This window comes from Manduca sexta, chromosome 15, assembly GCF_014839805.1.
Source record: "Manduca sexta isolate Smith_Timp_Sample1 chromosome 15, JHU_Msex_v1.0, whole genome shotgun sequence".
Classification (NCBI taxonomy): Eukaryota; Metazoa; Arthropoda; class Insecta; order Lepidoptera; family Sphingidae; genus Manduca; species Manduca sexta.
In genome coordinates, this window is record NC_051129.1 from 3,634,214 (window position 1) to 3,660,022 (window position 25,809).

The 25,809-nt window shown below is 38.0% G+C and overlaps 2 protein-coding genes across 4 annotated transcripts; one reads left to right on the top strand and one right to left on the bottom strand.

Moving 5' to 3' along the window:
- Nucleotides 1-437: 437 nt before the first annotated feature.
- On the top strand, nucleotides 438-6,795 carry LOC115441205 (condensin complex subunit 2). The gene is made up of 12 exons (XM_030165883.2): nucleotides 438-819; nucleotides 1,857-2,018; nucleotides 2,361-2,561; nucleotides 2,834-2,999; nucleotides 3,154-3,262; nucleotides 3,712-3,885; nucleotides 4,094-4,218; nucleotides 4,347-4,559; nucleotides 4,970-5,210; nucleotides 5,396-5,573; nucleotides 5,811-5,921; nucleotides 6,036-6,795. Exons 1-12 carry the CDS (start codon nucleotides 691-693, stop codon nucleotides 6,336-6,338), a joined length of 2,112 nt encoding a protein of 703 aa, XP_030021743.1. The 5' UTR covers nucleotides 438-690; the 3' UTR covers nucleotides 6,339-6,795.
- A 1,392-nt stretch (nucleotides 6,796-8,187) lies between these two features.
- LOC115441193 (maternal protein tudor) lies at nucleotides 8,188-25,353 on the bottom strand. Of its 3 annotated transcripts, none has more exons than XM_030165868.2 (12): nucleotides 23,247-25,353; nucleotides 22,138-22,338; nucleotides 18,744-18,925; nucleotides 17,284-17,364; nucleotides 16,382-16,534; nucleotides 15,961-16,119; nucleotides 13,660-14,648; nucleotides 13,363-13,526; nucleotides 13,002-13,163; nucleotides 12,468-12,634; nucleotides 12,002-12,237; nucleotides 8,188-11,910 (listed from the first exon to the last, which is right to left on the bottom strand). In XM_030165868.2, the coding sequence occupies exons 1-12, from the start codon at nucleotides 25,164-25,166 to the stop codon at nucleotides 9,131-9,133; spliced, it is 7,194 nt and encodes a 2,397-aa protein (XP_030021728.1). In that variant the 5' UTR covers nucleotides 25,167-25,353; the 3' UTR covers nucleotides 8,188-9,130. The 3 variants fall into 3 exon arrangements, with proteins under 3 accessions (XP_030021728.1, XP_030021729.1, XP_030021730.1); XM_030165869.1 differs by having other exon boundaries at nucleotides 13,363-13,511; nucleotides 23,247-25,166; XM_030165870.1 differs by lacking the exon at nucleotides 15,961-16,119 and having other exon boundaries at nucleotides 23,247-25,166.
- Nucleotides 25,354-25,809: the final 456 nt, after the last annotated feature.

Consider the following 25,809-nt stretch of genomic DNA (forward strand, 5'->3'; position numbering starts at 1 on the left):
GAAGTTATACTTCAGCGTTTAAGAGCGCCCTCTATTATTAAATAATCTCGAGTGAGATTTTTATATTCTGAATTTTAATGCAAAATTGCTGAGGTCTTTTAGCATTTTTTATAAAAAATACAATTACTTTCCTCAAAAACTTGAGGCAGCTATAATCGAAATGAAAATTGAAATAAGAAAATTTTGTTAAAAATTTTTTGTCCAATCAAAAATGTCATGAATTAGGATTAGATTCATCTCATTTTAATCAATATCTACAAAAAATATGAGTTAAACAATTTAATTTTTAAATATAGATTTCACTGTATTCTTTTGAGTATACCACTATGATTTCCAGTAACCTTTTTGGAATATAATCTGTAGTGAATGTGTTATTTTCACGTAATACCATAGATACCGAGTATAGTACATCCTCACTAAAATCATTTCTAGTACACAGAATGTCACCTCAAAATTGGTTACAAAAAAAATCTGTCACTATAATTTGGCAACATTGTATTGTTTATACTTTCCAAAAATGTCCGTTGAAGTTTGATCCAAATTGGGAGGAAGCGTTTTGAATTTTCAATTTCGTAAATAAAAAGTAGTGTGTAATTATAAAGACTATAACTTTACTATTACGAATCTGTATTTATCTAAGTGTTCTGTTCATGTTATTTATAAATAATTTTAAGGCGTAATTTATGTGCAATGATGGTGGAAAATCGAATATCCTCTACTCCAGGATTATCAAGACGGAGTATTGGCGGGAGCAGCAATAGTTCTATTAGAAGAAGAAGTCTTATACCGCAAACTCGAGTGGCTAATACCAGAGATGAGGTTTGATTTAGGTTTTTATTAACTGCGCATAAATCATTCACATTGTAGAGAAATGTATATTTTCTTTTTTGTAACAAGGTTTGGTCTTGCTTCTTACAAGTTCGGTTATCAAGAGCAGTTTTGTTGAGCTTTTGATGCTTAATGGAACGAACAATCTTGTCTCTAAAACTAGAATTGTCAAAGCTATGAATAATATATTTATAAACAGTATTAGTGGATGCTGGAGGCTGCTGTTTAGTTTCCTCTATCAGTTTAAATTTTTGCAAATGCCATATAAACTTATCTAAGTCTATGTGTACAACAAAGCATCCCTTATGATCTGGCACTATAAACTCAATTTATGGAGGTAATAAGAGTTAAAATTTTGGCCCATAGGCTAATATGAGTTGGAGATTCATAGAAAGTGTCAAAATTGCACGAAAAAACAATTATTTCACATATTTTGAAATGGACTACAAATTTACTACTGGTTAGGAACTATAAAACTAAATGACCTCACTATGACTGTTTAGTTTGTGTTGTGGATATCTGTGCAGTAGTAGGCCAATAAAATAAATAGTCAGTAAATAACAGCAGAAAGATTGTAGATTATTATTGCTCATGAATGTAGTATTCTGAGGAAAGTTATAAGATTTAAAAGGGTGCATAGGAAAAGCACGAGACAGTTTTCTGTCACTTCTTATGAAACCTTTAAAGACGGTTAGAAGTTGTACGATTTGGGTTTATTTTCAGATGGGATGTGTATTTGGTGCTTAAACTAAAGTGTAGAATTTGTTAATTTTATCTGACTGCTTGCTTTTATTGCAGTGTAAGGAACCCAGTGTAGTTAAGTACCTGCTGGACCACAGTGATTTTTTTTTCTTATGTTTATGTGAATGTTTGACATTGAAATAAAACTTCCTAATGGATTTTACACAATAAACTTGTTTATCTTTTACTCCTGACAGTTCACAATTTACAGCATTAATGTTCACAGAAGACTGAGGTATTGGGGCGTGCGAAGCTGCTGATGTACTTATTTCCTGCTGTATTTCCAGGACCGGAATGACGACGATGCGGAAAGGTCATCACTGGTGGCGTCGGAACGATCAGTGGTCACGTCGACGCCGCAAGCGTCTCCGCGCCGACCGCGCGAGACTATGACGTCATCCCCGCAGAAAGAACACTTTCAGGGCTGCCTCAAGCTTTATGCTGAAAATGTTAGTAGTATTTTTTATACTTTGGAAGAATAATTTATAGTTTATAAAATTTTAATTAGTGATCCAATTCATAGGTGTATAACATAAATATAATTTTCTTGTAAAACAATACTTTAGTAATAATATATTACATAGAATAACTTTTTAAGAACTATTATTATTACTTTACGATTCAATTGTTTTGAATAAATAGACAAGGGCTTATTGTAATTTTGGCATGATAGCCTTGGCAATTGCGGAAACGTAAGAGTGGTGCGATTGGCTAATATGGAGTTACATGTTTGCTTCATTTGACTATCAGATAAAAAGCTGTACTATTATATAATATCTTTTTTATTACAGAAAATAACAAAAGACAACGCATGGAACCTACAGCTGATAGATTTCATGTCGTCGATGCTGCGCCGGCACGACACTCGCATGGAGAACCTCCAGACGGCTTCCACGGTGGTGGACGCGTCCGCACGCATCTACTCCTTTAGAGTCGATGCTGTGCATTATGATGTGCTGAAGATAGCTGGGGGGTTGACGAAGGCCGCCTCGGTATGCTAGTGCATGTATTATTTCTTGGTGTTATTTCCTCACCTAAAGAACATTTAATTCTGTAAAGTCATATCTTATTTCAAGTTAATATTCATATACCATTATTTATGTGGTGTTTCCTTATTGAATATGTTTTAAACTGCTAATAATGAACGTAATTTTTTTACTTGTGTGTAATGTGTATAAAGAATTATTACTTTAAAGGCTACCTATAAATAATAACATTATTAATTGAACAATAAACTTATTACATCATTGACATCCCTGTCTAGACAAAAAGGGGTAAGAAAGACGATGACAATGGTTCTCAAGACGAAGGTGCGGCAGACGGTGATGGCCCGGTGGCGCCAACCAAGAAAAAGAAAAAGAAATCGAGAGGAGCTGTGGCTGCACATCCCGAGATCTTCAATGGGCAATTTGATTCTAATGAGTACATAGGTATGATCTCGTGACATTATTAACTCATCCATTTATTTACACAAATTGGGATCAAACAAAAATTCCCAAATTATATTTGAACTACATTATAGACATAGTATTAATTTTCAATGGTCAAGTGATATATTACAACTGAAAATTTTTATTTTACTAGATGCATTCTTCGAGAGACTGGCGGCCACCGCGGGTGATGTGACGTCATCAAACAGAGCATTTAATGCAACATTGCCTATACACGACAAAACGCTGGCATTAATATTAAGGTAATAAAAACTACGACTACCGTAAAACAGTGTCCATTTATGGCCAACAAATCGGAAAAAAGTTTCTTTAAAATGCTTATAGATGGCATAAGATAATGCTTGGTTTATTTACCATTAACACATATTTAGCAGTTGGGGTTTATTGGAAGTCTAAGCCATTATTTTGCTGGCTCACTGTTACAAGGTTCTACATTATAAATAAAGGATGTGCAAATTGAATTTATCACATAATTCTCAAGTATTTTTAGTGAAAATCCAATAATCCCAATAGATCAATCAAGAGGGAAGCCAGAATTATTCTCTTTTGTAATTGTTACCAAGATGAAAATGTTTAATCCCGTATTTGTCACATAAGTAATAATTAACATAGGCTTTGTAAAAATGAGAAAGCTATCCACAGACCAACTTGATTTGTAATAAAATCTTTTTCAATTATCCTTTACCAATAGAACTGATGACCCTTTCCTGGAACCTATAAAGGAGAATGTGCCAGAAGACTTAAACCTAAATGACCGCGTCACAATAGCTGCGAAATTATTGCCTGCCTTCGTTGATACTGATCAAATATGTGAACCATTCTCAGGGTTCTCTATTAGTAATTGGGATCCGGAGACTGAAGATACGTAAGTTAAATTATTTTATTGAATTTCTGACATTTTGTATCTACAGGCTGTTATAATATGAAGGTATTACATTTTAATCTTACGTATGTCGATTTGTAACTGAACGGTAAATGTAAAGAAGTAAACTGAGTTTTGATATAACTGTTAAATGTGGAACATTATTGTGTACTTTTTGGGTGTCTTCAATAATATATATAATATGTTTAAGGAACGACCGTGTTAACAATTGGGTGGAAGATAATAGATTAAACTTATCACAACAAGCATTAGCTTTTGACGTAAATGCGGAGGTTGAGCCCATCCCACAGGACGATGTACATAATGATTTGTATGGTAAGTTTAGAGTTTGCTTGCTTTTGGATTATTTTTCATTCTTTAACTAGGATCATAACATGGTTATTATAAGTTGATATTTCTTTATCTCAATTGATATAACTGTACTGACGCTGGTGTTGTTGCAGAGGACGAGCCGCTGGGCGGCGTGGACAGCGGCGAGGAGGCGGACGCGGCGGTGGCGGCGTGCGTGGCGCGCGCGGCGGCGGGCGCGGTGCTGGCCGAGCTGCGCGACATGCGCCCCGCCGCGCCCGCCGACTCGCGCCTCGAGTACTCCTACTGCGGCGCCGTGCTCGCCGCCTGGGCCGGGCCCTCGCATTGGCGCCTCAAGAACAACCGCGGTCTGTACCGCATACCTCCAACCTTACACCAGATGCCTGTATTCCATATATTCTAACGATCAGTTGCAAAGTGTAGAACCTTAATTCTACCTGCTTCCCTTTTTAGGTTTATTTATGTTTGTCTTAGTTTTTTTTTTCTATTAAATTGGTCGCGATATGTTAAATAAGGCCTTCACCCTTCGTGAAAAATTTCGCCACATCTAACGATACCTAAGTCTATTGCTAGGATATTATACTGTTTTAGTGTTAACTATTATAGAAAAACCACTTTTCTAAGGCCCCCAAGTGTCACTATGCTACTGCACGTGATTTTCTATTTGTAATTGAACAAAAAAAATATATAAATTTAAATTCAACTTGAGGCTAAATGAAATATGATGCAAAACTAATAAAATACAATCTGCTTGTAGCATCCAAAATGACAGAGCGCACCCAGTCGACCACGGGGCGGTTGACGGCAGTGGAAGGCAGGCGGCCGGCACGGATGAAACGGCAGCTGGACTTCACGGGCGCGGGGCTCGCGTTCGACTGCCGCGCTGAGCTGGGCGGCGATTATGAACCCACGCAACCCGCAAAGATCATGATCAGCAGGAAGACACTGGCCACCGGACACACATGGAACGAAGCTAACTTCAAAACTCCTATTGATAGGTGAGTAATTTTTTATAAGTGATTGATAATAATGGCTAGGCGGTTCATTTTATTGTTTACAAATGAAGTTAGACTAACCTAATTCTAAAAATATGGAAAAAGTTATATATTCTAGAATAATTTTTCGTTTGCAAATAAATACTTGCAATAACACCCTCTATATTTTTATAAAACATTATTTACAGAGGCTTAGACGAGTCCCACTTCCGGAAGCTGTTCCTCCGGCGTAACGTGATGATGATGCGCAAAAAAGACCTTGAGCACAGCAAACAACCCGAACCGGAGCCGGTTACCGTCGAAGAAGTGCGCGACTATGACTACAACAACGAAAATGACGCGTCATACTGTCCGAATAATATGCCGGTAATTATTATACATAATATTAAATCCGATTTACTAGTCTAGTTCAGTAAACTAATTCCAACTTCTCATGGTGGTAGATGGTCTCCCTGTAGTTAACTGCTTGCTGAAGCTTTGTTTGTGTATGTGGCTTGCGCAATACCCTCGTATGGCTGATCGTTTATTATAATGCAATTAATATTTGCCTATTTATCTAGATTTGTTTATTTCATAATTAAAAGACATTAATTTATCTAATAGGAAGCGGACGAATGGGGCAATGAAGACGCGACGGCAGCAGGTGATCTACACGATCAAGTCAAAGCTGCGGAGTTAGAAGAAATTGGCGATATGCTCGAACCACCTACTAAGGTCTGTTCCATTTCAAACTTTCCCACATACATTTGTTTGTCGAAACTTATACTTTAAATAAAATATATCCGCATTATCGATACCAAAATATGTTAAAATCTTTTTCTATGACAGGTGGCAAAAATTTTCATACCCTACGCAATGCGTTCAAAGAAAGTGGACATGAAGCAACTGAAACATTGTACCTGGAAAATGCTCACAGAAAAAACACCGGAAGGTGCGAAAGAGGATGTCAGCCAATCCACATTCTTTACGATATACTCACGATTGCCGAGCAAACTATCGACAAATATGCGCGAGTCGCTCAGCGTCCCGCTAGCGCTACTTTCAGTGCTTCATCTTGCAAACGAAAAGGGGCTTATATTGGAAAAACGAGAAGATCTTAAAGATATAGGCATAATAGGCTTAATAAAATAAGTTTTACTTAGAGTAAATTTAAGCGCCTCGCAAGTGAGGTACTTCTGCAGGTCTACAAATAGAAAAATTAATATCGATAATTAGACTAATTATCTCTTCTTAGTTGTTTCACCACTGTTTTCAATAAACAATTTTAATCTTAGACTGACTCCGAGAATAAATCAAACGAAATGAGACGTTTGAAAGCCCGACATTACAAAAACCTTTGTTCTGATTGGTCCATTTTTGTAATGAGTTGAAAAAAAAAGAGATAAGGTTTATAGAAAATGGTGGTAAATTAATTAGCCTTTCGATATATAGTGTTGCGATTACTCCTCCGATTTCCAGTGCTGGACATTTGTAAATATTTTGTGTTTTTGTAATACAATTTGTAAACATCATTGAATGTATAAGTTGTTTTATAAGCATTTATTTTGTATATTAATTTAGGTGTTGATTAAAAAGTATTAATATGGAGTAACAGAAGTTTCATTCCTTTTTGGAGATACTGGCTAACTTCGTTATACCGATGCGTATGACTTGCATTACTTAGTTATGTGATTAATTGTTGATAATCCAATAAGATATTCGTGAACGTTGTATTTTTTTATCACATTTGACTTTCATGCCATCAAAACAAGTTTTAGTAACAAAATCAATATCATTTTCTTATGAAAGTACCAGCTCCACCACACCTGTTTAACATCGCAAAATTTTATGTTTTATAACTTTTTTTTTATAGTCACTGTACTGTTTAGTCCCCTGAGTGTAGATGTATTTTAATTCAGTGGTAGCAATGCTAACCATGTTTACAATAGATTAATGTAATGTTAACGGTATTCAAAGGCAGGTCCGGTCCCTCATTCCCTACACTTGCCTCCAAACACGCCTAATATATTCTCTTTGCCAGTCTGCTATCATCCTTTCTATCTAAATGCCCAGACTTTCACATACCCTTTGCAATTTTACTTACCAAACTCTTTTACTCTACACATATCCGTCACCACAATATTCTGAACTTGCATTATTCACAGTTAACATACACAATATGTTTATAGTGCAATTATTTTAACAGTGTGTAACAAGCACGTAACACAATGCATCATGTTTAGGACTATAGAAATTTGGCTTACAGAATCCATTTCCACGCACATTTCTCGAAGATAACATGACACGGCCGCGTTACGCGTTTACACTACCATACAGAATAAGGGCCCTGGGGCCTTATTCTCTATCCCGCACGTTATATTGACAGTGCGTAACAAGCACGTAACACAACGCGTCATGTTTAGGACTATAGAAATTTGGCTTACAGAATACCGTTCCACGCACATTTCTCGAAGATAACATGACACGGCCGCGTTACGCGTTTACACTATCATACAGAATAAGGGCCCTGGTGATAACCGCATAAGTGACGAAAAAAATCAAATTGAAGTGCAAAGTTATCACTGTCACTTGTGTCAACTGTCCGGTGATTTTTATTTTTACCCAGTATCAGGGGCCTTATTCTCTATCCCGCACGTTATTTTGACAGTGCGTAACAAGCACTTAACACAACGCATCATGTTTAGGACTATAGAAATTTGGCTTACAGAATACCATTCCACGCACATTTCTCGAAGATAACATGACACGGCCGCGTTACGCGTTTACACTATCATACAGAATAAGGGCCCTGGTTAGACTTATTGTATGTAGTGTAATCGACGTTAAATAATGACACCTGGGACCCTTCTAATTTACAAGAGGTATATAAGTAAACATTTTAAATTTGTAGATACAGCCATTATTTTGGCTGACTGAACAAGTGCGCGACGTTTCTTTTAATTTACCTTGAATTTATTTTACTGAAATAAATACACTGATAAAAGCTTTTATACATAGCTTTATTTTCTAAAAATAATTAAACATTTTGCAAACATAACTGCCAGTAAATTAGTCTGTGAATATATATCAAATACAACACATCTTATTGAATCAAATCACCCAAAGTTCGAGGCGATCCTTTATTAGGACCAAAGATTACTCAAAAAACCTGAAAAAGGAAAACCAAATAGGGAATGTAAGTAAACTAACACAGCAAATAAATGAAACGCAAGGACTGTTTAACTAAATCCGACATATGAGTATTGTATCATGTGATTAAAGCCTTTATAGGTTTCGCCGCTTATCGTAATGTTTAGTCCATATCTAGGAATCTCTCCCACCGTGGACAGAAGTAACAAAAAATATATAGATTATGTGTTTGATGTTTAACATCAGAATTTAACGATACAAAAGTAAACCCAAGTAATGACTAGACACCAAATGAGGTTAAAAGGTGCTGCTGATGCGGTGGGAAAGTACGACGTATGCTGTTCCCCAAACACTTTAAGCACTATAATATGAACCTCAATTGTTGTCTAGTGAAGCTTAAGTAGCTACTTAACTCTTAAGTAGTTACCGTCACGTGCAGGCATACAAATTTCGTATTTTTACAAAACCTATAATTATCTTCATATTTAATCAAAACAATCAAAAACAAATAAAACTTAATAAAAGGCCACAGAAACATACTTTAGAACAATCATATATGTATAAAAAATGAAATGTATAGCCAACATCTATCATTTAAAATACATAACATATTATGTATATCAGTCATTTGGCCACTATAATACGTATGTTACTCATAAAAATAAACAAGCACTAGGAAGGGCTCATAAGTAACTATCACAAACATTGCTTTTCAATAGCTAACCCTACATGAGATTGGATATATTACAAATGGTAAAAGATCCTTTAATGAGTGAGTTTATGGTGTAGTGATTCTATTTGACTTCTTCACTCTTCTTGATTTCGGTAACTTCTGATGACTTTTCTGGTTCTTCAGATGGCTTTTCTGGTTCCTTAGTTGTCTTCTCTGGTTCCTTTACGGATTTTTCTTGTTCTTTCGAGTCATTTGTTAAATTGGTTACTTCCGAAACTGATTCTTTCGTCTTCTCTGGACTACTTTCATTAGAAGACTGTTTCACTGGCTCCTTTTCTGGAGTATTTTTTGGTAACTCCCCTTCTTTACTTTCCGGGTTATCATGACCCTCACTGTTTGTCAGCACTGTGTCTGTGTTTACATTTTCTTTCGATTCTTCTTTGTCGGGCGTTTTTATTGTGTCATCCGATTTCTCTAGTGTGCTGGAAGACACATCTTTCTCGGGAGATTGCTGAACTACATCTTTAACTTCCTCATCTAAAGGCACTTCATCACTAAAACTGTCAGCCTTAGACTCAAAAGATTTATTCTCTATAACAGTATGGTTACTTTCTAGGCTTTCATCGAGATCAGGTAGTGAGGTATTCAGTTCACCGTCTGTTACAGCAGGGCCTTCATCTAAGTCATTCTTATTAAGTTCTGATTCCAAAGGGTTTTCGTCTTTGATGGGTTCGCTACTTATATCTACTTGCGAATTATCTGTAACAGCTTCAGGTTTGTTTGCTAAAGTTTCACTTTCAGCAGATTTGTCACAAACATTTTCTTGTTCAACATTTATCATCGCCTCAGAGAAAACAGACATGATATCTTTTCCATTCAGCAGAACTTTGACTAGGGCAGGTTCTTTGGAGCTATCTAAAAATTCAATTTGGAATGTAGTATCTTCTGCGGCAAATTCATCGAGCTTATTTCTGCCAATTTCGTGTATAGTGCTGTCTTCTGGCACACCAGCTAAGCGACAGCATTTGGCTAAAGGTTCTATGACGGCGATTTCATCAGGTAGTTGTCTGAATTCTTCACATTTAGCTTTATTGCCGTAATCTAAAAATTGAACGTGAGAACCTACATCACAAAATTCTAATATTTTGGCTCTGTACCACTGCTCGTCTTCAGACCAAAATGCGGCGCAAATTGAATTTACTTTCAACTCTGCAGCTGATTCAAAGCTCTCAGCATCAACTAACTTCTCAATAACTTTATCCAAATCCGTTATAGAGTGTTCCAGCTGCACGTAAAACTCCTCCAAGGAGTTTACAAAACAGATTTTACCATTACAATGCAAATCTTGGCCGACGGGCGTTGGTCGCTCAGTTGACGGATGTTCTTCACAGAGCCCAACCAGTTCTTCAGTTACAGATTTACCTTCGAGATACAACTCGACGATTGATATATCTCCAGCAGCAATAAACTGAACATTAAAAATGGTAGCGCCTTCAGCTGCCAACTCGTTAAATTTAATTTCAGATTTTCGGGACCACGACTTTATATCACGAGGTTTTTGCAGGGCACATTTTCTTGATAGTGCTGGTTTTATCTTAAGTTCGTCCGGAAGACTGCGTAGTTCGTTTGCAATTGAAGCATTACCATAATCCATGAAGAGGACTTCAGTACCCTCGGAGCCATCTACAATTACCTGTGCTCTGTACCACGCTCCATCTTCAGGATATTTTGCCGCACAAATGACGCCCTCCTCTTTATCGGTAAGTTCGGGGAAGTTTTCGGCGTCGACCATGGCTGCCTCCATTGCCTGTAGTTCTGGTGCAGCAGTTTCTAGCTGAATCCAGAATTCGGACGGAGAATTTACATGGCTCGCAAAACATGATGGCAAATCTCCGCATTCAGGTTCCTCAGATCTCGTAGCGTGTCCCTCGGTAACTAATTTGTCCGTAAGATTCTGGCCATTCACATAGATGTCAACATAGGTTAATGTATCCTTTAACACAATGAGAGCATCAACAGGTGACGACAAATCACCGACAAGTTGGCTAAAGTAATCAGAGGCCGGCTCCGACCATTGTCCAGTGCCTGTAGGGATAGCGTTAACGCTAGACTTTACCGCATATGGTTCGATCTCTTTTAGGTTATCTGGAATCACTTTTATCAATCCTGGTTGGTTATCCAGCACATCGGTGTTACCATAATCGATAAATCGCACAGTAGTAATGTCCGAATCTGAATCGAGAATTATAGCCCTGTACCATTGGTCGTCAGCTGAATATTTAGCGATACACAAAGTACCCATTTCCCGAGATTCAATGTCTTGGTAATTATCTGCATTCGATTGTAATTCTGCTTGTATGGCGTCGATTTTTTCACATTTATCGACCATTTGCAGCCAGAAGTGACCAGGAGTATCAATATGACTGATGTAAACTTGCGTGCATCCTTCAGGCAATGATATAGGCTCTTCTGCTGGTGGCTCATGCTTTTCCTCTTCATTGGTCATTATCTGTGGTGTGGCCAACTTCTCATTTACTAACTTTATAGACAAGTCCACGCCGTCTAAATGCAAACTGGCCAGCCATCCATCGGCGCCGAATGCGAGGGTAACTTGCACTTCTTTCTCGTTCGTCCATTCTTTCAATTTAGTCAAAGCCTCTTCTTGCAATGCGACAAGTCCCAGACTAGCGACTAAAGCTAAAGTACATGGCTCAAAGAATTTAGGATCCAATTTCATTACACAACTCTTCTCTACAGTTTCAGTATTGCCATAATCTGGGAATTGAATTTTTACTTTCGTGTCTTCGACGCTCAAAATTGTAGCACGATACCAATTACCGTCTGCCGACTTAACTGCACAAATGGCGTCCACTTCAAAGGTGTCCAGAGCTTCAGGCGTACCTGTCAATTTAATTAAATGTAATGTAAAATTAAATAAATATTCTTATACGCCATACTATATTTTCATTCGGTTTACACATACTGTACCCACCTTCCTCATAAAATTTGTATAGTTCGTCCAAGAGCTGCGCTATCCTGTCGGTGTCGGATGCCCTCTGTAGATAGAACTCGTTCAAGTTGTCGGCGTGCGAGATGTACGCCATGCCGAAGTTGTAGTTGAAGACGGAGCGCATGCACAGCTGCACCACCTCGTCGTACGCGCCCTCATCCGGCTCGAATATCGCCACCTTCTGTCCCGTGATGCTATCATACAGTGTTGTTTCCAAACTAAAAAAAAATGGCACCATTGTTAAATAATATTCATGCTGTCATCAATCAAGTGTTTAGGTTTTCTTGAAACTTAACGGGAGAAATATAGAAGATCCTATTTTGTATTGTCAGAATACAACATTATTAAAATTATGGCAAACAGTTACCTATTTATATCTTTATTTGATTCTTATACATTTAACTACATCCTACATAATCATCACAAAGTAATGTTTAAATTTACTTACTTGATTCCTTCAACACTGTTGATGTAAATGATGAACTTATTGCCGGTTAGACGCTGCTTCAGTTCTTCAATAGTCATCAAGGTCTTAGATTCAGATGTATAGTTATTTAGACAACACGGCAACGATTGGTAATAGTACACGCTCAGCTCTGTAGGTAAAATCATTATCTGAAATCGAAACATGAAAGATTACAATCATATCTATCAAACATATAATAAGTTATGACGAAATTGAAGTATCACATCAATGAATGAATCCCTCCCTTATTTCGACCATTGCAAAAATCTTAACGGAAATCACCCAGGTACGCAAGAGATTATTTATTAGTGTGTTCGCACTATTTGCTACGACTCAGTAATTTTAAGATCAAAAAACACCGTTACATTTAATTTTGACTCGCCCGGGATTTAAACGCAGAACCTCAATACGCTAGTTATACTCGTAATTCGTACGCCACTAAGACAGTCGAAGAATTACACATGAAAGAACTTCTGCCTTAAACCAAATAAAAAAAAAATACATATTACAAAGTACCTTGTCCAAAGTGGTGGTGACAGTGTTGCCGTAGTCAGGCAGAAGAGCGTGGATGTTGTTGATATCCGAAACGTCTTCTAAGATAGCTCTGTAAATCTTGCCGTCGTGTTTCAACGTACAATGTATACCATCCGTCAAACTGTCTGCGGCCAGAGGTGCTAGCTAAAAATATAGATGGAATTCATTGTAGTCTTATTTTTTTTACTGGCAACATTGTCTCCTAATTTATTTATATACGAACTTCAGTTTAATAGGTTACGTATATAGTATAAAGGTTAATTTTTATCCACGTTTAATGTAATATGATAGTAATTCCTTGTTGTACCTTACTTAGTTTCAAGATGTTCCAAACAATACTCACTTTAGACACGTCGAAATTAGCAATAGCTTTCTCGACCAGCTCAGCTTTATCGATGTCCAACTGCACGAAGAACTTCTCAAACGACTCCACGTGGGTTACGCGGCATAATATTTGCTGGCCCACTATTATCGTCAAGTCAATCGCTTCGTCTGTAGTCACAACAGCTACAATTATTATTCACAACCTTGGACATGTTTTAAAAACACAATTTAATGTTATAATTTAATGCATATTATTATAAAAACTACGAAAGTTCATTTTGTAATTAGTAAAAGCTAGGAATATACATTCAGTTACCTTTCAAAGTAACAGACGACTGGACATCAGACATCTTGGCGAGTTCCTTCTCGACGAGCATGTCGGCGACGCTCACTCCGTTATTCCACAGCGACACTTTGTATTGATCCTCCGAGGGTTCTTGGAACACACATTGGTACCTCGGCGCGTTGAAACAAAGGTCTATATCTGGATCCGCTTTCCATTCGCCGTCTTTAGGCACCACGCCAACCAACGAGCAATGCACCGCCATCTTCGGAAGTTCTAACAACTGGTTGTCCAACTGCCATATATCTTTCGCATCGACAAGTTGCTTATTACCAAAATCGACATATCTAACTATGAATTTGGAAAACGGTTGGACTGAAACCACTGTCGCTCTGTACAGAACGCCATCTACCGGATATCTGGCAAGAATAGAAGCGCCCACTGGCACATTTCCAGTGTAGGACTTGACGCCTTTATACAGTTCCGGGATCGCGTGCATCATTTCCAAAAACTTCGGTTGGAGAGACAGTATCTGGCAGTAGAAGTTGCCCGGAGAGATGATCCACGTGACGGAGACCTCGTGCTGCGCGCCGGGCTCCACCACGGGGTCCGCGAACGGCGCGGTGAGAGGCACCGGGTGGGCCAGTTCCTTATACTGCACTTGAGTGAATTTGCTGCGTGGCTTGTACGGAGGAGCGCGGCCGCTGCGGTCCTTGCCGCTGTCCTGCGAGCGGAAGCTCCTGTCGGAGCGGCGGTCGCAGTCGGAGGCGGAGCGGTCGGCGCGGTCGCGGGGCGTGAAGTTGCTCCGCGGCCGGTCGTACCTGTCGCCGCGGTCGGGCCTGCTTTCCCTAAAGTCCCGTTTTTGATAGTCCTTTCTGTCGTTCCAGTTGTCGCGCCGGTCGGGTCGGTCGGGTCGGTCGGGCCGGTCGCCGCGGTTGTCGCGCCGGTCCGGTCGGTTGTCGCGGTGGTCTCGGCCCGGCCTGCCACCACGATCGTCGCCGTTTCTCTCATCCCTGTTGTCGCTGTAAACATAATAATCTAGTTATAATTCAGATTTTTTGTTTTAGCTTGTGCAAGCGTTAGGTATGCAAATTAAGGGATGAGTGCATTGAAATATAGGTACAAAATATAATATAAAATTTATTGCTATATGTTTTTAAGGAGTTATAATATTAACGCCGAACACAGACGACCACCATTTGTTGGTATTTGATTATTATTCCGTAACTGTCGATCATCGCAATGATTAGTGATTATCGATAGTCAATAATGCAATGTCCTCATTTATAAGATCATTTTATAAGAATGTCTGCAGTAAAATATAAACATAATAGGACGTAATATAACCGACTTTTTAATGGGTTCGTCAGCGTTCTGCGCAAAAGTTAGAACTGTTATCAAATATGAAAGGAGCAAAATAAAACGCCACAAAAAGAATATTTAACATTACAAAGCGCCACACCGAGTTACACTTAATAATGCTGAAAAGTAAAAGTAAAATAGTGCAATACGGTGAAAATAGCGAGTGCTGAAATGAATATTGAAACATCAAAAATGCCTCGGAATGCAACAAAAACAAACAACGAATATGCAACGTATCGAGAACAGTCGATACGAATAATGCAGCGCAAACCAAGCGTGACTCCACAGCAAATAGGTCGAGACGAGAAACACACACCAATACCAACGCTTCACTTAATTACACACCGCCGGTTGTAATCATAACTTGTTTTTGTTCGGCCGTTTAGAAACTATCGACGTTTCATTATGCGGCTAACATATTTTTTACATTGCTATCTCGTTACATGAGTGATTGTAGATCAAGTATGCACAATAAATCTCTTTATCGGCAAATCGTTAATATAACTTTTTTACAAGCGGCAAACTTTAGCTGAAAATATTAAAACATATTATAATTCGTTAATTGGTTATATAACTCAAAACAAAACAGTTTTAATATTAGCAAGGATTATAAAACGCTGCAAATAAACAAAGCGGTGACGGAGACGGTGCAAGCGCAACAAGACGGTGACGTTACATATTGGCGTATTTATGACGCGTATAAGCTCGTATTTTAACGCTCGAACGTAATGCATTTATTACGCAACTCCACGAATGGATGTGGCCCGGGAAAATAATTTCATCGTTTGGGAAGGTACAAGTTACAAGTTCGTATTTGCTCATACAGCTGAACTATTTGTGTAATAATTCTCAAATATGTAAATACGATCACATTAAAAGAGCCTATACGCGCGTGTGATTACGTCGCGGTGAGTGGCGGTGAGTGGCGGCGAGTGGCAGTAAGTGGCGGTGAGTGGCGGAGAGTGGCGGTACCGTCGCAGGCGGTCCTGCACGGAGCCGCGCTGCGCGTCGACGCTGGCGGCCTCGGCGGCTTGCCGCAGCCGCTTGCCCACGCCGCTAGAGTCCTTGCCCTTCCAGCCGGGGCGCTGGCCCGGCTTCGTGCCCTCGTGCTGTTCGGGCCTAGGCTTTCTTCTGTCAAATCATTTTTATTGCACTCAAATATCCCAAATACAAATTGCACTCTCATAAAAGTACAAATTTAAAAAAATTATAAAACTGATACTAAAATATAATATTTTTACTAACGATACAATAATTTTGCCGCTATCCTAGAAGTCTTTGCCAATTCTTCACAGACAACTGCTTTCCACACTGACCAATATAAAAGTCAGCACGTGTTTTACAAAAAGTATTCACATAGTTTATAAATATAATTTACTAGGGCGCTATGTACCTGTTGGAGGGCCTGGGTGCAGAAGTCGTATAGGCGGGAGGTGCGTTAGGAGAGGGTAGAGCGGGTGCCTCTTCCCAGTCGTCCTCCCCCGCGCCCGGCGGCGACGTCTGCTGCTGGGGACCATTATTCTCCCAGGGCTTCGGACCTCCCCGCCTGTCAAACATATCATGCTTATATCTATACAAGATTGGTACACTTATAACTGAGTTTAATTTTCACTAGGCCTTCTACCCGGAATCGTTTCCATATAAGGCGTAACAACCACGATTAAATCGTATGTGTCAAATCGACCAACACTGTCTAGTTTACCAGATTGAAAACCCATTACTATAAATAGTCCACATTGTTATAACAGAATATAACCTACGTAAAAATAAATATATAAATTGGTTGCAATCCTCCAAGAAGTGGCGCCGTTCTTGAGATAATATTACAATTACCGCTATTCAACATCGCAGGTCGTCACGCTATGCGGTTGGAAACCACGTCAACGCTTCTGTATTTTATATTCCTAATATCATACTTGAAAAAAGAGACTGAGTTTATGAAAAGAAATTTGAGGATGTCTCTGGAATATTCAAACCAATACCCAACAAACCGCGAAGACAATAGCATATTTCATAATCATTACTAAAAGGTACCAACGTGCAAAATGAAAGGCTTCTTTCATTCGCGATGAAAGTGCAATGCGCCGGTGTGACTCGACGCACTTCGAATTATGTCACTTAGCAACCAAACATGATTCATTAAACACAGTGAAAGCATAACCAAACGAAATGTTGGTTAACATTAAACATTACGTTTCGCGTGACATTTGAACGACCTAATGAAAAACTATGTTTTTTAGATAAATACTTAAATTATTGTTTAGTTTTAAGCTCTAAGTAATTTACACGGCATACCTGTCACCGCGATCCGGCTTCCCTGCATACTTCTCGCTGTGCCGGCCCGGGCCGGACCTGTCGAAGCCTTCCTTATTGTCCCTGGAGACAGAAACACATCACTTCACACACGACCAACAACAAACGAGGCCAACCACACCCCCTTAATCCATAACAATATTATCAACAGCAAAGACATTACCTATACATCTTACGACTTAACTCAAGCCTAGTGTAACGTTGTATGGGTTCAAAGAACCGAAATGAAGGTCAAGCCGTGAGTCAGGGCTCTATTATTACATTTTTTGTATGAAAATAAAAAGTCGTTCAGTGTGCACGCATGATGCATGAAATAATGTCAGTCGATTTGATCTAGTTTATCGCATATTGGACATCTTATCGTATCTGATAGGATAAAGTGTCAAGTTACAAATGGCATTTCTTAAAATTTTAGGCGTGCATAACCGTTCAGTGTCAGGGATTTGTCAGGTGCAGGACCGCGTCAATTAGAATGCTTTTACTGGCAACTCACTGACAGCATTATTTCCGATCAGGAACGTAAACTACAATTATGTTTAGCTTATATTTTGCCCCTGACATAGCACTGTTCTGGCACTGCGCGCGACTTGCACGTCAGTGTATGATTAAAGTTAATCTAGCACGGCGAACGCCGAGATGAAATACAATTGAAGTGGTTGTTGAATAAAAACGCGGTGCTCGTGTGCCGGCTTGCGTTGTTTCTTTTTGCTGATATTGTGAAGCAGTTGGAATTCTCAACGTACGACGGATAAAAAAAGTCACGTGACGTCGGACGTGCTCAATAAAATATGATTTTTCTTGCCAATCCCTATATCCAAGATTTTTTATATCTATACATATAACTATCTACTATCCTAGATTATTATAGTTAATGAGGTAAAGACATACTTTGATTTGTTGACTCAACACATGCACGGATTAAGGCCCTCGGCGCGCCATGCAAATGTAAGCCGACTGTTCATTGTGTTAACGCGTAATTTAGTGTAGAACATTTACATTAGACGCACTGGACAGTCTGCGTAGTTTCATTCGACGGGTCATTCAGACTAGCTGATTTGCAACATAATGCGTTCCAGTCATCGGTAAATACATACTAACCAATTCTAATACAGACGTTGGGGAAAGAAACTAAGATTATGTAGGTAAGAGTTATTTTGTGACTCCGCCAGGGTAAGCACATTGTTTATTTCTACCGCTGAGCAACAGCATACAAGCTATATTGAACTCAAGTTCAAAGGGCATAAAAACTATAATTACCGATTATTATGATTTATAACAAGACAACATCTAGTATCAAAGAATTAAAAACACTTTTCAGTATTCAGATTTATAATTCAATCAATTAAGTAATTTAAGATTCTGAATGACGTCACTACGATGCTAATCATGGCGCCCGACATGAAGCAAACGTCTCATCAATTAGTCAAATAAAAAAATCTTACCTTCCCCTAAAACTGCCGCCTCTCTGCGCGAACTCCTCGTTCGATTCCCGGGGCGGCCTGCGCTCCTCTTTGAAACTCTTTTCGCGGCGGAAGTTCTTCCTTTTACCCTCATCGTGCACACTGCCCTCTGGCGAGCTGAAGGTTTCGGGGGCGTCTTTGCGCACTGGTGTTGTCGCCTTTATCTTGAGAGATTAATAAGTTTGAAGTTATTTAGCTGACTTGTTTACTATCATGTTAGTTATAAATACATCAGTGGTGCAACAAGCGATAATAATAGTTTGAAAGGAGACGTTACGGGTTTCATCCCCATACACATAAAGTATGTTTGTCTACAAATATTTGTTTACTGAAATTTCGAGACCGAAAGTTTCTCATACTTCCTGATACCAGTAATACAAGAAATTCGTATTTTCCTATGAGGTTAAAGTCGAAGGACTACGTGCAACTGTCCGGTGTTATTATACAGGGTCGTTTTGGCATAGCATTACTAAATGAGACCACATACTTATCTTCTTGAAAATAACACTTTACCATAAGTTACTCGAACCGTAGAGTAAAATAAAAAAGTGTAAGTTTCGAATAAAATAAATATCAATAAAAAGTAATTATAATTTTATGCGCCTAATGCCACTATTACTACAAGAGTATTCAAGCAACGACTACGTTACACTTTAAGTTAAAAATACACTCGCACACTTGCCATATTTGCACTAAATTACAAAATGATCTAAAACTCAGAAAAGTGAAACTGGGATTTTTTGGTGAAAATATTCTTTATTCATGGATGATTTTTGGCACAATGTTAGGAATGATAAAGACGAGTATGTGGTTTTAATTATTAACACTGTGCTATGTCACGTATCTTAAAAATAAATAGTTTTTGGAGTTTATTAAAACACAATTTACTTTCTTTGCAAATGTTATCTTTTATGGCTTTAAAACTGGTCAGCAAACACAGAATGCGGTCGCGGTCTGTGTTATTGTTTATACAGCGAGATAATTATAAATAGCTAGAGCATATGCATCTTGCGGTTATGTGCTGTGGGAATTCAGAATCCCTTGAATAGCCAAATGTAAGAAAACTGGCCACTGTTAACCTAACCTTAGAAAATAGTTGACAAATCAAGTCAATATTATTAATATTTAATACAATAATATAAGTAGGTGATTATTTTTTAAACATACGTAGATAATCAAAAATGATCTTTCTTAGTAAAAAAAACAAAAATGTATATATTTTTAAACTCTTAACTACCTACTCGCTTCAAATAGTGGCAGAATTAAATCCGCTTATAAATTCAATGTTTACAATCACAAATCAACATTTATCATGTTTATTCAATAGCATTTATTGATATATATTGTTTATAATCCCATTATTATTGTACGATAATGTGTGCCGATTTGTATTGAGTATTCCGTAAACATTAGGCTGTTATATACAAGCAGACATTATAATTGCAGTCGGCCCGCCCACCTAGCAATACAGACAAACGTGTTTGTACAATGTTTTATTTTAGAAAGCGAGGTGGTTAGTGCATTATTATATTTTGTAAACTTGGAACGAGTACGATCAATAAAATAATCTATGGAAATTACGAGAACTTGTGTCAGGAAAAATAGAACTGACAAGTTAATTGCTATAGACAAAATAATAATGGATGAATATTTATTTTTCAAGTCGACCATTGACAGAACTAACAGTAGCCAAACTTGTATCAATCTTTATGATTGGGATACAAAAAGTCTATCCGGCCATGCCTCCTCTGAGATTCTTCGAAAAATGAACTGTCTTAAACTCTAGACAAAATTAATCAAATAGAAAGATAGCTAGGAAGACGGTGGAAATACAAATTGTCCACTTCCCTTCGTAACAGCCAGAGATAAAACAATGAACTAGGGATTGGGGAGGTAATTGAAATAAGACGTTTATAACCGCAAACCCTAATTGAATACATCGCAGATAAACTTTAAATTAAATTAAACTTTGTATACATCTGTTTCAGTTATACAGTGTTTGTCTTGCTATATCGAGTGACATTTAACATCAGAGGAAGCAAGATGAAACATTCCAAAACTATGATAGACATATACTTTTGTTAGAGGCCCTAAGGGGACTATCAAGCGAGCTGTTTTTGTTTCCAGTATTATGTGCGTACAGCATTGTAAATCGTGTGTACAAGCTCTCCAATCTTATTTGCATAGTCTACTAATCTAATACTCATCATGCCAATGCTCCGTTAGTATGTAAAGTGCAGACTGTTGTGGGTGACTCTTAATAGCTTCATTTTATATAGGCACAAAGGCGAAGCGACAGACATGGGTCAAAGGTAAAAAGAACCGCAGAAAGCAGGTAAAGATCGACATTAAGATCTGCGACAGCGGCACTGCTGAGATATTTAACAATAACTACATAATAACAAATAGGTTGATTATATATGTATATTTATATTTATACTATAAATACATTGGCGCAACTACATCGTACAAGGGCCATGAAAAATGTAAATCTCTACAGATTTTTTCTGACGAATTTTTTGAGGTCCCAATACATAAAAAACTTTGTAAATACTACAAAGTTTTGGGGCCTGATGCCTAGGGCGCGTGGCATATTACCCGTCATGCCTTCCAATATTACTATGGGGTGGACGGATAGTTTAGCTCCACCTCAAAACTTTTTAAATAAATAAAATACTGTTAATACGCCTTTACTAACCCATAACATTCTACGCTCATAACCTATGATTTGTTTATGTTAATCCCGTTTAAAACTCGTACTCAACTTTTTTCAAAGCCAAACAAATTGAGTGGCTCATTGGTATTGCCCACTTGATACGAGATCCGAAATGAGTACCATATGCAGATATATGAAGCACTTAACATTTTTTTGCATTGACCACTTAGAAAAGTGTTTCCAAAAACATTTTTTTCGGACCCAAACGCCAAATTGGCGATATTATGTACCAGAAACTAAGGTCCCTCGGACCCTCATCCCGAGATTCTCAAGATGGTAAAAAAAATGTCCTATTCATGCAATAGTTATTTTTGCGGAATTTACAACCGCTGTGCAGTGTCGTGTTACAAAAAAAAATAAACAATTATGTTCCGAGCTCTAAGGGTACAATATCATAAATTAAAGTAGTGTCCTTGATATTCTAGTTAAGCAGCTCAAAAATTGTATCAAAATGACATCTGAGCAATAATAGCTTTATTCACTTTTTTAAACTACTAAAGAACATTCGCTTATTTATCTTCCAAATCGAAAACTAAAATAACATTTGGCGCCACAATACTCATTCCCATAACTAATATTTAGGAATCACAAACATTTGTTTTTAAGTTGGGCTTAAATTCACATACCGCTGCGCCATAAAGACTGAAAAATCACACTTACCTCATGCGAACTTCTGGGTTGCGAAAGTTGATTCATTTTCCTCGCTATATCTAAGGGGGGTGTCACAGTATCGTCGACTAGCGACACCAACATCGTGTCATTTGATAGCACGCCTACTATTTGCGCCATCAGTGTCTTCTCTAAAGCTAACATTTCCAACTGGTTTGATGTTTTTGTCTCCACTGGTCTGTTCTCGAAGCCCTGGTATGCAAAATGGGGGTAATCTGTAAATCATTTGATTGCTAGCAGTGAGCATGCGCCTAATACTGGTTATAACTGGATTAAACCAGTATTTAGTGGGATTCCGTGTAGTTACCCTTAACTTTATGGTAGAAAATAGAAATATTTCAATAAGAACCTAATTGGAAAACAAATTATATCATCCAAGTTGGTTAAAAAGAAACATATTATTATTACTACTTCTAAATATTTGCGACTGACCTATGCTTGATGCTATAAACATGCAATAATATTGTAAATAGACAAAAATTAAGCAACAATGAAATGGAAAATCAAATACAAATCAACTCAATACAATAGAGGTTAATTTTTTTAAATAAATAAAGTCACTTATAATCTTGTTTACATTTTAAGAGGCAATAAAAACCAAACTATAGTTTCTATTTTCCAAGTTTGTGTCTAGACTGTGACTCATTCTTTTGTTAAACATCACCTCTTTTGCAGTATCTACTTGTAATATAAAGTTTCAACAGAGGCATTCTGTTAACACTGCATTAAAGTAATTTGTATTCATACACATCCTTATTTCAATACAGGAGAAGTCAATCAGGTGTCCTTTCATGATCAATTTACTGCTGTGATTTAGAATAATTCTTGTCATCCGAAATATAGTCCGAATTAATTTAACATATAATAATATTTGTTTTTTAATATTTTTCTAAACAAAAACAAATTGTAAGTAGACACAAATTATGTTTTAAATGTATAAATTAACATTATCTGCATACAAATATAGCTACCACAATGAGTAAATCAATCAACCAGCATTATTCAACAGTACTCAGATATGACTAATACTTATTGTTAAGTAATGATACTAAATTTATTTATCATTTATAGCTAGATATTGAATGTGTAGTCTGACTCACCTTCAATGCACACTTGATTGCTTGAGCAGGCAGTTGTATCAAATCCGGAGAGATTGTCCTCAGATCTGATACGTCAACTTCTTGTTCATTCCCATAGTCAACATATGCTACTACTACTTTTTTACCCTTTGTATCTCTCACTCTTGCTCTGTACCAATTATCATCATCTGGGAAACGCGCACAGCACGCCGCGCCTACTGGCAACTCTCCAGGAGACGAGCTGTTCTCACAGTGGGCCTTAACTGCATCCATCACCGCATTTAAATCATCAATCTTATCCGAAAGTTGAACATAGAATTTAATGCAGCTATCTACATACGAAACTAAAACAGACTGTCTTGTCCCTAGTGGTAGCATGTCCATCCATTTGAACTGCAATTTATCCTTCATATTTGCCATTAATAAGTCAAAAACATTCTTATTGTCAAGGTACAGTTCACCATATTGGATCAGTGGTGGCCCTTCTGGAGGGACTATCTTCAAAGTTAACACTTTACCATTAACAAGTTGTTTAAATGCCTCATAGAGATGTGGTCCCTTCTCTAACTTTTTCACTCCTGACAAGCAGAATCTCATAGCAAACACATTGGGCTTGACAAACTCTTCAGGTATGTCAAATATGTCATAATACGATACCATTTCTGTGTCGCCAAAATCAACAAAGAACAGTTTACATTGAGATCCAGAGAGGTTCATGACAATTGCTCGACAGATGATTCTATCGCCAGACATCCTGCCAAGACAAACTGTACCAATCATTGGGGGTTCTGCCAGGCTGCTGTGTGGCCTTCTGTTTATATCATCCATCATGTCTTGCAGTTTTTTGGCATCAGATACTAATTGGACAGCAAACAGTTCAGGGCCTTCCTCAGCAAAAGACACAAACACTTTATGTTGTGAATTAACTTCAAGCAATCTGCTTTTGTAGGTGGTAGATTTCTTTGGAGAATTAGATTTATTTGATGCTGGTGATGTGGTTACTGACTTATTGGACACATTAGGAGTAGGGGGAGGTGTGGTCATGGCACCTCCTGCATTCACTGCATGCTGAGGATGTCTTGCAGGTGCTTTTAAGTTAACAGTGTTACGAGCAGCCTTATTCACTACCAGTCTTTGACTGATCATTGATGGTGGTGGTATGCTGCCATTAAATGGAACCGGGACATTTTGCTGTAAACGCATTGTTGATGCAGGATTGGATGGAAAGTTCTGATTGATTAAAAATGGTACATGTTCTGTGTAAGATGGTGCTTCAAGATTTGGTTGCCAATTTGTCCCTTTCTGGTTATCCCCAAATATTTGTAGGAGCAGAACTTCTTGCTTGGCTAAAGGCAATGCAACTCCAAACCGAACTGATACAAGATGTGATGACAGATCATTTCCTTTAAACTGAACAGAAATTATAGACAATGTCCTAGTTTGAGCCTCAACAGTGGCAGGGTATTCAGCATAACACAGCAGGCTCTGAAGCTTCAGTAACAGCGGCTCGTCCCAGCGACCGGAGGGATTCATCACCCGTGATAAATAATAGTCATTGGCCTGTCCAGGCAATTGCAAGAACATAGGGTCATAGTTGTCCAAGAATCTAATTGTGCTTAGTGAAATTAAATCTTTGTTACCGAAATCGATGAAATGCACACTGACCAAGCCCGTCGCCAAGTTATTTGTGCCTATCACCTTCGCTCTGTAGTAAACCCCATCTTTGTATTTGGCGGCACAAATGACACCTTCGTGAATAGCCGCCGGCGGCACCGAGCCTATGCCTTTTTCCAAGTTTTCACGGGCTGCTTCGAATAGGCTCTCCACTACTAACGGGGCATGTTGGTCAAGCTGTCCGCTTATCCTCAGAAAAGGACCGTCTCCATCCACATGCGTTACGTACAGGCGAAAAGATCTTGAAGTGTCGGTTGGTAGAGTCATTGTCAAAATATTTTTGACTGCGGTTTAACAAAGAAAATCTACAATAACTCACATAACTCCTTTACGAAACTATACAATATTACGTCGTACTTTCGCTGTGATAACTTATAAAAAAATATTCCGCTTTCTTTTCCGTTTACGTTTTCATCAAACATGGCGGCATTCCGAATTTCAGTGTTGCCAGATGAATGGAAATCCAATTCCTCGAAAATTCGTCCCGAAGTAGGCTCAGCGTCGATAAGCAAGATTAATAAAAATGATCCATAGTTCCCAATTTATATGTTTTAAAAGAAAGTGGATCGGGGTCTAAGTTTCAATTAAATTCAGAGTAGCTTAAAAGACGCCCAATCAAAGGGAATTATAATACGCCCAATGCTACAAATAAGAGAGCAGTAGAAAATAATGTCCCCACTTTTCCATTTATTGTTTTGAAAGATGATGACTTAAACTTTTTTCCCCAATAAAGCTAACAATAACATAAAAATAGCGATGAAAAACAGGAATCATTACGCTTGGAATGGTTTTTGGAATAAAATTATTAAACTTGTAAATATAACATTTAAGTATCGTGCACAAAAAATTTAAATTGAATGTTATAAGGGTGTCGCACAGTGTAATTGTTCTACTTCTTTATTTCCAATGA

Bases quoted from the DNA above. Each gene is read 5' to 3' on its own strand.
- LOC115441205 (XM_030165883.2), top strand. From the start codon at position 691: ATGATGGTGGAAAATCGAATATCCTCTACTCCAGGATTATCAAGACGG. The intron at 820-1,856 runs GTTTGATTTAGG...CTGTATTTCCAG, and splicing joins TGGCTAATACCAGAGATGAG to GACCGGAATGACGACGATGC. The intron at 4,219-4,346 runs GTAAGTTTAGAG...GTGTTGTTGCAG, and splicing joins TGTACATAATGATTTGTATG to AGGACGAGCCGCTGGGCGGC.
- LOC115441193 (XM_030165868.2), bottom strand. From the start codon at position 25,166: ATGACTCTACCAACCGACACTTCAAGATCTTTTCGCCTGTACGTAACG. The intron at 22,339-23,246 runs GTGAGTCAGACT...TTTGCATACCAG, and splicing joins CAATCAAGTGTGCATTGAAG to GGCTTCGAGAACAGACCAGT. The intron at 17,365-18,743 runs GTAAGATTTTTT...TTCTGTCTCCAG, and splicing joins GGCGGCAGTTTTAGGGGAAG to GGACAATAAGGAAGGCTTCG.